This window comes from Schistocerca gregaria, chromosome 1, assembly GCF_023897955.1.
Source record: "Schistocerca gregaria isolate iqSchGreg1 chromosome 1, iqSchGreg1.2, whole genome shotgun sequence".
In the NCBI taxonomy this organism is placed as follows: Eukaryota; Metazoa; Arthropoda; class Insecta; order Orthoptera; family Acrididae; genus Schistocerca; species Schistocerca gregaria.
Genome location: NC_064920.1, coordinates 1,193,520,047 through 1,193,536,488, shown reverse-complemented (window position 1 = coordinate 1,193,536,488; position 16,442 = coordinate 1,193,520,047). Strand labels below are relative to the sequence as shown.

The 16,442-nt window shown below is 44.2% G+C and overlaps 1 protein-coding gene across 1 annotated transcript in view; it reads right to left on the bottom strand.

Annotated features, from left to right (window-relative positions):
- The window catches only part of LOC126317237 (uncharacterized), an 86,407-nt gene extending 72,521 nt beyond the window's left edge, over positions 1 to 13,886 (bottom strand). Inside the window, exon 1 of the mRNA XM_049993103.1 lies at positions 13,687 to 13,886. Within this exon, the coding sequence (XP_049849060.1) occupies positions 13,687 to 13,809 (123 nt within the window). The 5' untranslated portion in view covers positions 13,810 to 13,886. The remainder of the gene's footprint in view (positions 1 to 13,686) is intronic.
- Between the last annotated feature and the right edge of the window lie 2,556 nt (positions 13,887 to 16,442).

Here is a 16,442-nt window from a genome sequence, read left to right as displayed (position 1 = left end):
TCTGTATGAGAATCGCTGACTGTGCTGTGTGCAGTCTGTGGCTGGTTGGCATTGTTTAAATATTCGCTATTGTAGTGTTGGGCAGTTGGATGTGAACAGCGCGCAGCGTTGCGCAGTTGGAGATGAGCCGCCAGCAGTGGTGGATGTGAGGAGAGAGATGCCAGAGTTATGAGAGCGGATGATCTGGACGTGTGTCCATCAGAGACAGTACATTTGTAAGACTGGATGTCATGAACAGATATATATATTATGACTTTTGAACACTATTAAGGTAAATACATTGTTTGTTCTCTATCAAAATCTTTCATTTGCTAACTATGCCTATCAGTAGTTAGTGCCTTCAGTAGTTTGAATCTTTTATTTAGCTGGCAGTCTTGGCGCTTGCTGCATTGCAGTATTTCGAGTAACGAAGATTTTTGTGAGATAAGTGATTCATGACAGGTATATGTTATTGTTAGTCAGGGCCATTCTTTTGTAGGGATTACTGAAAGTCAGATTGCATTGCGCTAAAAATATTGTGTGTCAGTTTAGTGATGGTCAGAATAAGTAAAGAGAGTAATGTGTGAGTACGTTCAGTTTTGCTCAGCTGTTTGAAAATCAAATAACGTAGTGGTTTATCAGCACAGTAATTCATTAATTTTTATAAGGGACTTTTCAAACCTTACACATAAATTCATGCTGAATTGTGTAAAAGCAGAGAAAAGTATAGATATTTGGCATTACTCTTCGAAAGAGAAGCACCATTTTGTGAGACACAAAACTACCGTTACTCAGAATGCGAGGAATGTAACATATAGTCGTCAGTATGGTCCAGTGCGAGTAAGTGAAGACTATCTCGCCGCTTTGCAGCGAAACTGACAAGAATCAAAGAAACCATTGGCAGGCGTTACTCTCATCCCCCTTCCGTACCCAGATACGCCACTGTAATAGAACATAATGTGCAAATTACACTTACTGATGAACACACTATGACCGTATCCCTTTAGTGTGCACTGTAAAAAAAACTAAAATAAAACGACGCACCAGGAAGGAATAACCCGAGTGGTGCAGAATTAGGTATACGTGATGTAATAATTTATTTGTCTACACAAGTACAATCTGAATGATTTGTTCAAAAGGAAGCGCTTCACAAAGTCAGCAAGTCAGTAGCGCAGTAGCGCTGCCATCCTCTGCCAGACTCGAGCCGCCGGTCTACATCTACATCTACATGGACACTCTGCAAATGACATTTAAGTAACTGGCAGAAGGTTCATCGAACCACCTTCACAATTCTATACTATTCCAACCTCGTATAGCGCGAGGAAAGAATGAACACCTATATCTTTACGTACTAGCTCTGATTTCCCTTATTTGATCGTGGTGATCGTTTCTTCCTACGTAGGTCGGTCTCAACAAAATATTTTCGCATTCGGAGGAGAAAGTTGGTGATTGGAATTTCGTGAGAAGATTCCGTCGCAACGAAAAACGGCTTTCTTTTAATGATTTGCAGCCCAAATCCTGTATCATTTCTGTGACACTCTCCCCGGTAATACAAAACGTGCTGCCTTTCTTTGAACTCTTTGCATGTACTCCGTCAGTCCTCTCTGGTAAGGATCTCACACCACGCAGCACTATTCTAAAAGAGGACGGACAAGCGTAGTGTAGGCAGTCTCCTTAGCAGGTCTGTTACATTTTCTAAGTGTCCTGCCAATAAAACGCAACCTTTGCTTAGCCTTCCCCACAACATTTTCTATGTTTTCTTTCTAATTTAAGTTGTTCCTAATTGTAATACCTACGTATTTAGTTCAATTTACGGCTTTTAGATTAGAATGATTTATCGGGTAACCGAAGTTTAATGAGTTCCCTGTAGTACTCATGTGGATGACTTCACACTTTTCGTTATTTAGGATCAACTGCCACGTTTCGCACCATTGAGATATTTTTTCTAAATCGATCCGCAGGTTGTTTTGATCTTGTGATGACTTTATTAGTCGATAAACGGCTGCCTCATCTGCAAACAACCGAAGACGGCTGCTCAGATTGTCTCCCAAATCGTTTATATAGATAAGGAACAGCAAAGGGCGTATAACACTACCTTGGGGAACACATGAAATCACTTCTGTTTCACTCGATGACTTTCCGTCAGTTACTACGAACTGTAACCTCTCTGACACGAAATCGCAAATCTAGTCACATAACTAAGACGATATTCCATAAGCGCGCAATTTTACTACGAGCCGCTTGTGTGGTGCAGAGTCAAAAGCCTTCCGCAAATCCAGGCATACGAAATCGATCTGAAATCCTTTGTCAGTAGCACTTACCATTTCATGTGAATAAACAGCTAGTTGTGTTTCACAGGAACGATGTTTTCCAAACCCATGTTGACTGTGTGACAATAGACCGTTTCCTTCGAGGTAATTCATAATGTTCGAACAAAATATATGTTCTAAAATTCTGCTGCATATCGACGTTAACGATATGGGCCTGTAATTTAGTGGATTACTCCTACTACCTTTCTTGAATATTGGTGTGACCCTTGCTACTTTCTAGTCTTTGGGTACGAATCTGTCTTCGAGCGAACGGTTGTAAATGATAATTGAGTATGTAGCTAATGCATCGGCATATTCCGAAAGGAACCTAATTGGTATAAAGTCTGGACCAGAAGACTCGCTTTTAATTAGTGATTTGAGTTGCTTCACTACTCCGAGGATATTTACTTCTACCTTACTCATGTAGGCAGCTGTTCTTTATTCGAATTCTGGAATATTTACTTCGTCCTCTTTTTTGAAGGCATTTCGGAAGGCTGTGCTTAGTAAATCTGCTTTGGTAGCACTGTGTTCAATAGTATCTCCATTGTTGTCGCGCAGAGAAGGCATTGATTGTTCCTTGCCGCTAAAATACTTCACATACGACCAGAATCTCTTTGGATTTTCTGCCAGGTTTCGAGACAAAGTTTCGTTGTGGAAACTGTTACAGGCGTCTCGCATTGAACTTCGCACTAAGTTTCGAGCTTCTGTAAAGGAGCGCCAGTCCTGGGGATTTTGCGTCTGTTTAAATTTGGCATGTTTGTTTCGTGTTTCTGAAACAGTGTTCTAACCCTTTTTGTGTACCAAGGAGGATCACCTCCGTCGTTTGTTACTTTATTTGGTATAAACCTCTCAGTTGCTTCTGATACTATTTCTCTGAATTTAAGCCACATCTGGTCTAAACTTATATTGTTAATTTGGAAGGAGTGGAGATTGTCTCTCTGCTTTTCCGAATAGGTATATTTTTCGCTTATTTTTCGAGGATTTGGGGATTACAATATTCAGTCTCGCTACGACAACCCCGTGTTCACTAATCCCTATATCGGTTTTGATGCTGGTTATTAATTCAGGATTATTTGTTGCTATGAGGTCAAGTGTGTTTTCAAAAATGGTTCAAATGGCTCTGAGCACTATGGGACTCAACTGCTGTGGTCATTAGTCCCCTAGAACTTAGAACTACTTAAACCTAACTAACCTAAGGACATCAGAGACATCCATGCCCGAGGCAGGATTCGAACCTGCGACCGTAGCAGTCGCACGGTTCCGGACTGCGCGCCTAGAACCGCGAGACCACCGCGGCCAGCAAGTGTGTTTTCAACCGTATACTATTCGCGCGGGCTCATGAACTAACTGCTCGAAATGATTTTCAGAGAATGCGTTTAGCACAATTTTGGATGATATTTTATGCGTATCTACGGAATTAAACATGTATTTTCGCCAACATATCGAAGGTAAATTAGTCACCACCAAGTGTTATCGTATGAGTCGGGTACGTGTTTGAAATCAAACTCAAGTTTTCGTTGAACCTTTCAGCAACTGCATCATCTGAACTGGGAGGTCGGTAAAAGGATCCAATTATTATTTTATTCCGCATGCCAACAATGACCTCTGCCCATACTAACTCACAGTAAGTATGTGTTTCAATTTCGCGACAAGTTAAACTATTTCTAACAGCAACAAACACGCCACCGCCAACCGCGTTTAGCCTATTTTTTCGGAACACCGTTAGGTTCTTCGCAAAAATTTCGGCTGAGCTTATATCCGGCTTTAGCCAGCTTTCAGTGCCTATAACGATTTAAGCATCAGTGCTTTCTAATAGCACTTGAAACTCTGGTACTTTCCCAACACAGCTGCGACAATTCACAACTGTTACACCAATGGTTCCTGTATCTATGTTCTTCCTGTGTTCAGCCTGCACCCTTTGTGACTGAAGCCCATCAGGTGTTTTCCCGAGACCCTCTAACCTAAAAAAAACCTCCCAGTCCACGCCACACAGCCCCTGCTACCCGTGTAGCCGTCTTCTGCGTATAGTGAACATCTGACGTATTCAGCCGCTCGAAACCAGATAGAATCTCTTCTGATCCAAAGCGACACAAGTCATTGGTACCAACGTGAGCAACCACCTGCTGTTGGCTGCACCCTGTGCTCTTCATGGCGTCCGGGAGGACCCTTTCCACATCTGGAATGACTCCACCCGGTATGCACACTGAGTGCCCATTCCTTGCCAGCCAAGTCCCTAAGGGGCCCCATAACCAGATAGAATCTCTTCTGATCCAAAGCGACACAAGTCATTGGTACCAACGTGAGCAACCACCTGCTGTTGGCTGCACCCTGTGCTCTTCATGGCGTCCGGGAGGACCCTTTCCACATCTGGAATGACTCCACCCGGTATGCACACTGAGTGCCCACACCTTGCCAGCCAAGTCCCTAAGGGGCCTAACGTTGGAGCTCCTAACTACCAATAGTCCCACCCTCTGTAATTGCTCGGATCTTGCAGGCTGAGTGGTTTCCTCTGAAACAGGGCAGGCGACAGCATCCGGCTCAGCGATAGTGTCAGCCACAGACAGCACCTGGAACCTGTTCGTCAGACAAACCGGGGAGGCCTTACGTGCGGCCGCATGGGAAGTCTTTCGCCGCCTGCTTCGCCCCGGGGCGACCTCCCACTCGACCACAGGTGAGGGGTCAGCCTCAGTGTGAGCGGTAACTGGGTTGGCCACCGTTGAGGACCGATCGGAGGACTCTGACGCGCTGGACGTCCGACGGATACCCATAGCCGACCCACAACAGTGGTGCCCATCCACTGCAGGCTCAGACTGTGTAACCGAAGCCATCACAGCCTGAAGCTGAGAGCGAAGTGTCCCCAACTCGGCTCGCGTCCACACAGACAGTCGCAGTTCCTGTCCACGCCAAAGACCGTGGAAAACTAAACTATCTATACCTGCATCTATATATATATACTCCGCTAGCCACCATGCGGTGTGTGACGGAGGGCACAATTCGCGCCAAAGTCATATTCTCCCCACCCCCCCACCCCCCCTCTGTTCCACTCGCAGTTCGCTCGAGGGAAAAACGACTGTCTGGACGCCTCAGTACGAACTCTTATTTCCCTTATCTTTGAATGATGGTCATTACGCGATCTGAAAGTTGGTGGTAATAATATTTGCTCTACATCCTCGGTGAAGATTGGATTTCCGAATTTAGTGAGCAGCCCCTTCTGTTTAGCGCATCGTCGATCTGAAAGTGTGTCCCACTTCAAACTTTCTATGAGATTTGTAACGCTATCGCGATGAGTAAATGTACCAGTCACGAATCTTGCCACTCTTCTTTAGACCTTCTCAATCTCTTGAATCAAACCCAACTGGTAAGGGTCCCATACAGACGAGCAATACTCTAAGACTGGACGAACTAACGTACTGTAAGCTATTTCCTTTGTTGAAGGACTGCATCGCTTCAGGATTCTACCAATAAACCGCAATCTAGAGTTCGCCTTATCCGTTACTTGTGTAATCTGATCATACCATTTGAGATCATTCGAATAGTCACACCCAGATACTTGACTGATGTTACTGCTTCCAAAGACTGATCACTTACTTTGTACTCATACAGTACTGGGGATTTTCGCCTTGTTATATTCAGTAGGTTACACTTACTAATATTGAGAGACAACTACCAGTCATTACACCACATATTTATTTTCTGCATATCCTCATCGATTTGTTCACAACTTTCGTGTGATACTACTTTCCTGTAAACTACAGCACCATCGGCAAACGGTCTAAGGCGGCTGTCAGTACCATCAACCAGATCGTTTATGTAAATCGTAAAAAGCAGAGAACCTATTACGCTGGCCTGGGCACACCTGAAGTTACTCTTGTTTCTGTTGAAGTCACCACGTTCAGGACGACATACTGCTCCCTGTCTGTTAGAAAACTTTCTATACAACAGCATATATCATTGGATAGACCGTAAGCGCGCACTTTTTGTAGCAAGCGACAGTGCGGAACTGAGTCGAACGCCTTTCGGAAGTCGAGAAATATGGCATCAACGTGGGAGCCGGTATCTAGAGCCTGTTGTATATCATGCACAAAGAGGGCCAACTATGCAGATAAACGGACTATAGGCACGTTCTGCGCAACTCTAATGTAGACCCTGACGAAAATGCACTAACTGTGTCTAGTAATACGCAGATATTCAAGAATCTAACTACCGAAGCACTCTGGTGAAACTAAATAATTCGCCCCTAATTAGGAACTTGTCATATGTCACAAAATCGGTTTACTTTCTGACGCAAACGAAAACGCGAGAACTGTGGCTATTAGATTTTAATTTTACATGCAGAAACTCAAGAAACTAAACTATTAAAGCACACAGATGATATAATAAAATTCGCTCCTGGTTAGGAACTAGTAGATGTCACAAAAGCGGTTTACTTATCTGTTGCTGCGACGGTCGCGGTCGGCTACTGCTGCCTGACTAACGCCACAAGCGTTCTTACTCATATAAAGATAAAACGCAAAACACGTTTTGTAAATGAAGGGTGTGTGTGTGTGTGTGTGTGTGCTGCCATAGAGGTAGAATGGTGTGTTTTAAAGCAGTTCCAGAGAATTAAACAGCACTCACATAGAGCATGTGCAAAAACATGTTAACTGCAAAATGTATAATACAAATACTTGGTGAATCCGTTGCACAGAACTGTATACCAAGTAAGATTTCGCTGCATTTCGTGTTTTATTGACTTTAAAATCCTTTCATTAATGTTCCTGTGAAGGCAAAAACGAAAAGCTTTCATAAATTTTCTGAACCGTAAAAGAAAAATTGTTTTGTTTAACTTCCAGGCAACCCCTTGGGTGACAGATCGCCAGAGGGCAGTGACGTTTACAGCATTCGACGGCGTGTGTACTGTCAGCCATGCAACCGTAGTATTGGCTGTGAATGGCAGCAGGAGGAGGAATTGGAGGCATCCTCCAGTGGTGAGCACAGGAAGAGGCTACGTAGCGTGGTTCATTTGCTTAGTCAACGAGTAATTCACAACAGTGCTTCAGTACTAGTGGTGTTGATACAAAGCAGAGCAATGGCAGCGATAAACAATGCAAACATTGCATTGTATCTACAACAATAGTTACCGAAGATGGCATTTCCTCAAAAAGGAGCACAATGACTTTCGCAGAGTAAGAAAGAAGTGAAACATGAAACGTTAACGTTTCTGCAAGATGAGTCAGTGGAATGTGTGGTGTCGTATACGCTCGACTGTATAGGCAATGTACTTGAGTAGTACAAAGATTCAGGTACATGCTTAACAAGTAAAAGTAATACTGAAACAGTTTTCGAGCCATGTAGTTCATCATCCTTTTCAGGCAGGGAGCCACAAATCCCGTCTCCAGTGAAATGTGGTAGAGTGGAGCCATTGTCCAAGGAGTTGGTACTAGACACAATTATGTACACGGAAGATCATCCGCAGCATAGTAAAAAAACAATTGTCACCAGATTTCGAATAAACACGCGGCAATATGACCGTGTAGTGCATGAGAACTATGGGTATTCAAAGGAGGGCAAGGCGCACTTGTTACAAAAACTAGCGTTTGCCTGCTTCAAGAATGTTCGATACAATTTAAAGAATGTCCATGATAGTGACCTACTACTTTGTGCACATCAAACTGCGAGCGACATAGATTAAAGTGATTTCAAGGGAAGCAGTGGAATTTTGCATAACTTCAAACAGTGCTATAGAAAGGGTAGACCTAATATAACGAAATTTTATATAAAGCGTTAATCTGGCGGTGCACAGCAAACTGCGAAATCGGTCCGAAAATTTGTACATGAGATAAACAAACTTGTCCCATCATTTAACAAGGAATTTGTTTTCAACTTCGACCAATCGGGATTTGAAAAGGAAATGCGTATGAAAGAAACCCTGGAAATCAGAGGTACCAATAGAATTGTATCAAGAGCTACTTACATCAATGCCTTAATGCATTCGTATGCAATTATACTCACTGCTAATCTGGATGGCAAATTTGCTGGAAAGTTGTTTATTGTGTTGCGAGAAGTTGTAGGTACTCTGCCCCTACAATTCTTTCTTGTGTGCGTGATCTTGCAAGGACAGTGGAGAATATTTACGTCACAGCAAGCAACGGTGGGGAAATGTGTGTAAGAGAAGTACAACTATGGTATTAGCACCGGTTTTGGCCAATAGCTCGTGAAAATAGTTTGCTTCTGTTTGATTCCTGGTCTGTGTATGAAAATTGTACTGCTGAATGATTTTTTTCAGTGTATATATAAAACACGTTATCGCACTATCTGTAACTACCTTTAAAGGATAACCTGTTTCACGATAAGCTCCACAACTGGTTGTTTTGTATTCGATTGCGTGTCATCACATTCCATCAGTTCTCATCACCCCGATACACCACTATGATTCTATTTGCATTCTTTAAGAGTGGATACGTAGCTGAAAGTCATGGATGGTTTGTAACTTCCAAGGCGTTTGCCTTCGATTTTGTTGGCGTGAATCTTTGTGATCACTGTGGCGAGCCATTTGTCATTCGGTGTTCATGGTGCAAGTTAATGGTTTGTTTTGAAATTTCTTGAGTGCGAACGAGGTCCATTTTCAGTAGTGTAATACATACCTCTCGTAGAAGGTTGATCTCTGCACCTCCCGGACATCCATTTTCTGTCATTCTCCTACTACGCATTTTGAGTCATAAGCAGCTAATATTTATCCTGTCATATTTAATAACACAACACTTAAAAAAAGTCTTACTAAAGGATCAACTTGCGACCTCACACTCAAGGGCTTCCTTTTTAGTGCACGCAACCAGTACCGAGCACAAAGCGAGGCCGCTTCAGGGAAACGAGGAAATCTGTAAGTCATCTGAAGATGGATTTGTAATAAACCCGAAACGGTTAATGGCTAGAGTCAAACTTTTTAAATGGGGCTTTTGGTTGTTTGTTGGTTAAAGTATAGACCTTATGCAAGGTGATAATGACTGAACTATATGAAAAGAAACGTAAATTATTTACAAACTACGGCATACACACACTTTATTCAACGTGGAAACGTCACTACAGATATTCGTATTTAGGTTATGACGTGTTCAATACGCCTACCATCATTTTCTGTGATGTTGCGCAGATGAATAGCGAAATTCTGCATGACCCGCTGAGGTGTCGGAACATCGATGCTGTCGATGACCTCCTGAACAGCGGTTTTCAGCCCACCAATGATTTTGTGGTTAATGCTGTACACCCTGTCTTTAACATTGACCCACAAAAAGGAGTCGGTTGTGTTGAGATCCGGAGAATATGGTGGCAAATCGGCGCCCATGCCCGTGGCCTCTGGGTACCCGAGAACCAAAATGTTGTCTAAGAATTTTTAGCATATTGCAGCCCCATCAGCAACTGTGGTAGACTAACATTTTGAAGAATCAGCCTCAGTTGCACAAATTTTCGGGTCTTTACTAGGTTTCGGCTAAATTAATGTAGCATTTTTCAAAAGCATAAAATTACTATAACATGCCTGAGTAAGACACAGTCAACATTGAAATTAAAACCTATAGTACTGTGGTACCATGTCGAATGAAAACTACTTAACTGAAGTCCAGCCCCGGCATCTCTTCACCATGCGGTCGGTTGGAAGCAGCAAATACGCTGGCAACATAGTAATTTTATGCTTCTGAAGAAGGCTAGATTAATTTAGCCGAAACCTGGTAAAGACCAGAAAATTCGTGCAACTGAGGCTGATTCTTCAAAATATTTCCAAATGCCGTCCCCGAAGTGCTCCTTCAGGACATCAAACACCCTCCTGCCTCGATGTGGTCAGCTCCGTCTTGCCATAAGCATGTCTTTTCGAAATCGGGCTCACTTTAAATATTAGGGATGAAATCGAGTTCCAAAACCTTCACGTACCGTTCGGTAGCCACCGTACCATCAAGGAATATCGCACCGATTATTCCGTGACTGGACAGTGCACATTTACCCGTTGAGGGTGAAGAGACTTCTCGACCGCGAAAAGAGGATCCTCAGTCTCCCAAATGCGTCAATTTTGCTTATTGACGAACCCATCGACATGAAAGTGGGCGCATATCGACTCCCACCACCACCCGCGGCCAACCGTGCAGTTTGAACGTCCTAACGCAAACTGTTCAGAAGTTATGACGACTTTACAAGGCATGTTTTTTTTTTGTAAGTACCGTTTTGAAATTTAGAAAAGACGTGCTAAAGTCTGATTCTTTCTTATTTACGCTGTACACTGAGTGTTTAAGATACCTCCGATAATCGTGAGTCCCGCTGACTATGAAGTATGGGCTGTTATAAGGTTTCTTAATGCTAAAGGCCTAAAAACGATCGATATTCATAGTGAGATCTGTGCAGTTTACGGAGAAAACATTATGAGTGATGGAATGGTAAGAAAGTGGGCGAGAGCATTTAAAGATGGGCGCACAAATGTGCAAGATGAACAACAGAGTGGGTGTCCTTCGCTCGTTAATGAAACTTTGGTGCAGGAAGTGGACAATAAGGTGAGAGAAAACAGACGCTGTACGATTTCCTTCTTGCGGGATGACTTTCCTGATGTTTCTCGTAGTGTTTTGTAGGGCATTGTGGCCGAACACTTGAATTACCGAAAATTGTGCGCACGTTGTGTACCGAAAATGTTGACGGATGTGCCCAAAACCATACGTTTAGACAGTACATTGGCTTTCCTTGAGAGGTTGAAAGGTGGCTACACTGAGTCACAGCGCCAGAGATTGCGCCAAAGAGTATTATTCAGCCGCCTCCACTGGCAGTTGCCGCTGAGAAGTTGGTGAGTGCAGTGGTAGTTCTGAGGTAGGCGTGATCTGTGCTTGTTGAGACGTCGATAGAGTACTAATTGTTCTGTTGGGCAAGACACCATATGTTATTCGATTGGGGATGTTGTAATGATCAGAGTGTATTTTTTTCGTCAATATATATGAAGGTAAAGAAATTTTTTTATTTTTAATGTCCTTTGTAACAATGCCTCTTGGTCACAGGTTCAGTCAACAAACCGTCTGGCTCGTGTTTTTGTATTATACTGTAATTCTGGTTTCTGTATGCAGTTGTAGTATTTCTGGTTTTTTTTAATTACTTTAGTGTAAAAGGGTGTTTAAAATATCTTGTCTTATCATGGAAGAACCGTGCCAGATGTGTACTTTGAATCACACTTCCACACACAGAACAGTTACATTTGTGCTTTGTTGTTTCGTAGCTTTTATAGTTGCTGGGGACTTAATTAATTAATTGTATAAACGGAAATTTCCTTTCATTCTTTGTTGTTATTCTGTGCAGTCAGATTGCGTACTAATATTATTCAGGGCCAACCGGTTACGAGACTGTGTAACCGCACAAACACGGACTAAATTTAAAATTATTTGCATTCTATTTAATTAACCCCTCATGCAAGGTACCACAACGACGGTGATGATTTCTTAAGCCAAATTGTTACGGGCGATGAAACATGGTTGGCCTACGTCACACCATAATCAAAGCAGCAGTACGTGGAAGGTGAGCAAGGGCATCGTTTTGCTGAAAAACAGTGCCCGCCCGTCCGCATGTGGCGAATCAGACCAAAGATCTCATCATATCTTTTCGATGGGAAGCTCTAGATCAGGGCTTCCCAACGTGTGGTCCGCTGACCCCTTAGGGGTCCGCCGGCTCTTTCTAGGGGGTCCGCGGCCACCTTTCACCAAATCGTGTAAAATAATGAGTAAAATTACTGAATAAAAATGTGAAAATCAACTGCATCACTATTTTTTTTCGTGTGAGCGCCAAGCAGCTTTGCGGTTCCTAAGTGAGAACTTACACACAGTTTAGTGCCGGTGAATGCGGCTTCTCTGGTCGACTGTTTGGCAACAATACGGGGGTCGTTTGTGCGCCGGCTCACGGCGCTAGATGCGCTGAAACCTTTTACGCATGCGCGGAGCGAGCCTTGTCGACCAATCACAGCGCTCGCTGGCACGTATGCGGTCCCAGGCATCATTAAATGTTAAACTTGCTTTGTCAGCGCACTTCCTATCTCATAAGTCGAATTTTGACCAGTTTATTACTTCTAACATGGATCGGTGGCTGAAGTCAGGATCTCTGAAGAAGGGTGCAGTTTCTCCATCGCCTTCACAACAAGGGAAGCTTCCAGTTGAAATGAATGAGGAGGGAGGACGACCAAAGGAAGACTTTACGTACATTTCAACATTTTTCTTCAGATTTCACGAACCCCCCTTCCCCCCCCCCCCCCCCCCCCCCCCACACACACACACACGCACACGACTGTTACGAAATATGTATGCCCCTTACACAACAGTAGCCAAATAGTGGAAGTGAACAGACCATAAGAGGGAGCTTGTCAACAGCGAACGGTTTGGACGTGACGTTGATTGCTCTTGGAGAAAGACAGCTCCATCGTGTGAAATTCCAATTACCAAGTAAGTTTAATCAGGCTATAGTGTTTTGAACAAAGTGAGTAAATCCACTAGTAAGTGTCTGGATATAGTGAGAATTGAAATTGGATCGTTAATTGCAAGTTGTTTTCATTCATCTCTAAACCAAATACTACTGATACTTGGAGGGGGGGGGGATCATTGGGAACACGGCACTTGCATTAAGAAGCTTTCAGTTCGCATGGGTTTCGCTCTGAAATTTAAAGTTACTCTGCTCTTGACTAACTAGGGGTCCGCCATGGATTTTCAACTGAAGAAGGGGTCCGCCAGCTGAAAATGTTGGGAAGCCCTGCTCTAGATCATCCTCTGTACAGCCCCGATCTTGCGCCCAGTGACTACCATCTGTTCCTCCACTTGAAGAAACACCTGGGCGGTCAGCGTCTTCAACACGATGACGATGTCAAAACAGTGGTGCCGGCCGGAATGGCCGTGCGGTTCTAGGCGCTACAGCCTGGAGCCGAGCTGCCGCTACGGTCGCAGGTTCGAATCCTGCCTCGGGCATGGATGTCTGTGGTGTACTTAGGTTAGTTAGGTTTAATTAGTTCTAAGTTCTAGGCGACTGATGACCACAGAAGTTAAGTCGCATAGTGCTCAGAGCCATTTGAACCATTTGATCCAGTGGTTAACAAGTCAGGCGGCAGACTTCTATGAGGAGGGTATTGAAAAACTGGTACAACGTTATGACAAGTGCCTCAATATTGACTGAAATTACGTAGAAAAGTAGATTAAGGTACAGGCTTTCACGTAAAAAGAAAGTTATTGAGATATCTTAGCACGTCTTTTTTTTTTAAATTTTAAAACGGTACTTAATTAAAAAATACGCCTCGTATGTCGTACAGTTCAATATCTGTGACCCTGTAACTAGCGTGTGTAGTTTGTGTACGAGGTAGGGGTGCACGTACAGAGAGAGGCGTCCAGTAACTTGAATGGCTCGGACATGACACGCCCCCTACCTGCAGCGCCGGGTCGCGCCACGCGGAGCTGTGGCAATAGTAGAGGACGAGCAGCAGCACCGCCGAGGCAGCTAGCAGTGGCCCGAGCAGCCGCGGACGGGGCTGTGGGCCCGCAGGGTGCATGTCGCCGACTGCCTGCTCTCTGCACGCCGCCGCGGACAGCACAGGCGGCGCCACGCGCCAAGCGTCTGCGTAACCGCTATCTCAACAGCGTCAGATGGCGCACACCGGCGAGACAGCCACAACGCAACACCCACCCCTCCCCTTCCCCCCCCCCCCCCTTCCCCCTCCACACACACACCAGACTGCCATTTACGTGCAGGGTCACACCTGGTGCTGCACTCGAGCGCAAGTCGAACGGATCGACCAGACCGCGTCACAGCTCGAGAAATTTCGGCTACCGCTCGAGCTTTCGATCGCCACACGATTTAACAACTTGTTGGTACTACCTGCAGGAGCATTGTTTCCGATCGTACACAGATGACAGTTCTGCAGAAATCGAATTAAAGCGTTTCCCTTCCTAAACAGAAAAAGATGTCAAAATTCTCGGGCACAACATCTAGGTATTGCGAACAACTTTCATTTTTATCAGGATAATGATCCCAAGCATACCGCGCATGTTGTACAAATGTGGTTGCTCTTCAATTGCCCGAAAGTATTGCACATTTGTGGCATAAATTGAAACGGACCCTCCGCGCGGACAACATCTATACGAAGGAGACCTCGAAGAGAAACTGCGCCAAGAATGGGCAAATATAGACCCAGATTTCACGAAAAAACTCGTGGAAAGTATGCCTAGTAGATTGGAGGAGGTACTGAAAATGAAAGGTGGACCCCACAAGGTATTGACATTTTCGTCGTACAACTTATGAACATATATTGAACAGTGACCGAGTACTTTTGTAGCAGCAGGGTGACCAGGATGTTTCATTTTTGTTCTTAATTTTTCTGTTATTTATGTTTTGGGAGCGAAATAATACAAGAATTCTTTTGTAATTAATATTGTTACGCATATATATTGCTAATAAATATGTTTGGGCTTTATAGTCTGTGTTTCTCGAGTACTCATTGTGAAACTTCCCACTGTCCGAATACTTTTGCGACTGAGTGTAAATATTTAGATTATATTTCAGAAATAGTCCTGACTGAAATCGTTTCCCAGTACATGAAAGCGCCATTTTAATTTTGATGTTGGGCACAATACGTTTCGAACCAATACACTGAAAAAACTACGTTTTGATCCAATCATGTTTTTACGTAATACGGCCTGAAACGTTCGTTTCAGTTTGTTTACTGATTTTGGTGTTGCCATTATGACGTGAGAAAATGAAGTTATTAACACTTCGGTGGTAGATCTATGTGTTTCACTCTTGCTCTTAGCCCTCCTTCCTCGTACAAGAGAAGGAGCAGGTGTCAGACTGCTATTGTTCTACAATAATGCCTTATTCGGCTCTTTACTGCAGAGTGACAATGACATCTCAAAAACAGCTAAATAATTTAACACTTTAGCAGCAGTATTACACCGAAGCGTAAAGGGAACTCGTATAGGCATGGATATGCAAATACAGATATATGTAAGCACGCTGAATACGGCGCTGCGGTCGGAAACGTCTATACAAGACAACAAGTGTATGGCCCATTTGTAAGGTCGGTTATTCTCTGCTACGATGACAGGTTATCAAGATTCATGTGGGTCTGAACGTGTGTTAAAGTCGAAGCATGGGCGATGGGACGACCATCTCCGGGGTAGCAGTGAAGTGGGGATTTTTCCGCGCCACCATTTCACGAGTGTACCATGGATATCAGGAGTCGGGTAAAACACAAATCTCCGATATCGCCGGGGCCGGAAGCAGAACCCTGCAAGCACAGGACCAACGGCGACTGAGAAGAATCGTTGAACGTGGCAGAAGTGCAACCCTTCCGCAAATTACTGCATATTTCAGTGCTGGGCTACCAACAAGTGTCAGCGTGCGAACCTTTCAAAGAAACATCATCATATGGGCCTTCGGAGCCCAACACCCCCTCGTGTATCCTTGATGACTGCACGACACAAAGTCTTACGCCTCGCCTGGGCCGATCAACACCGACTGTTGATGACTGGAAACATGTAGCCTGGTCGAACGAGTCTCGTTTCAAATTGTATCGAGCGGATGGACGTGTACGGGTTCACGAACCCACGGACCCTGCATGTCAGCAGGGGTTTGTTGAAGCTGGAGAAGGCTCTGTAATGGTGTGGGGCAAGTGCGGTTGGAGTGATATGGGACCCCTGGTATGTCTAGATACGACTCTGACAAGTGACACGTACCTCAGCATCCTGTCTGATCACCTGCATCCATTCCTGTCCATTGTGCATTCCGACGGACTTAGGCAATTCCACCAGGACAATGCGACACACCATACGTCTAGAATTGCTATAGAGTGGCTGCAGGAACACCCTTCTTATTTTAAACACTTCCGCAGGCCACCAAACTCCCCAGACATGAATATTATTGAGCTTATCTAGGATGCCTTGCAACGTGCTGTTCAGAAGAGATCTCCACTCTCTCGTATTTTCACAGATTTATGGCCAGCCATGCAGGATTCATGGTGTCAGTTCCCTCCAGCAGCAGGTCAGACATAGTCGAGTCCACGCCACGACGTGTTGCGGCACTACCATTCTCTCGCTGGGGCCCTACACGATATTAGTTATGTGTACCAGTTCCTTTTGCTCTTCAGTGTATGAACCACACTGTAACATACCTCATATAGCACAACAG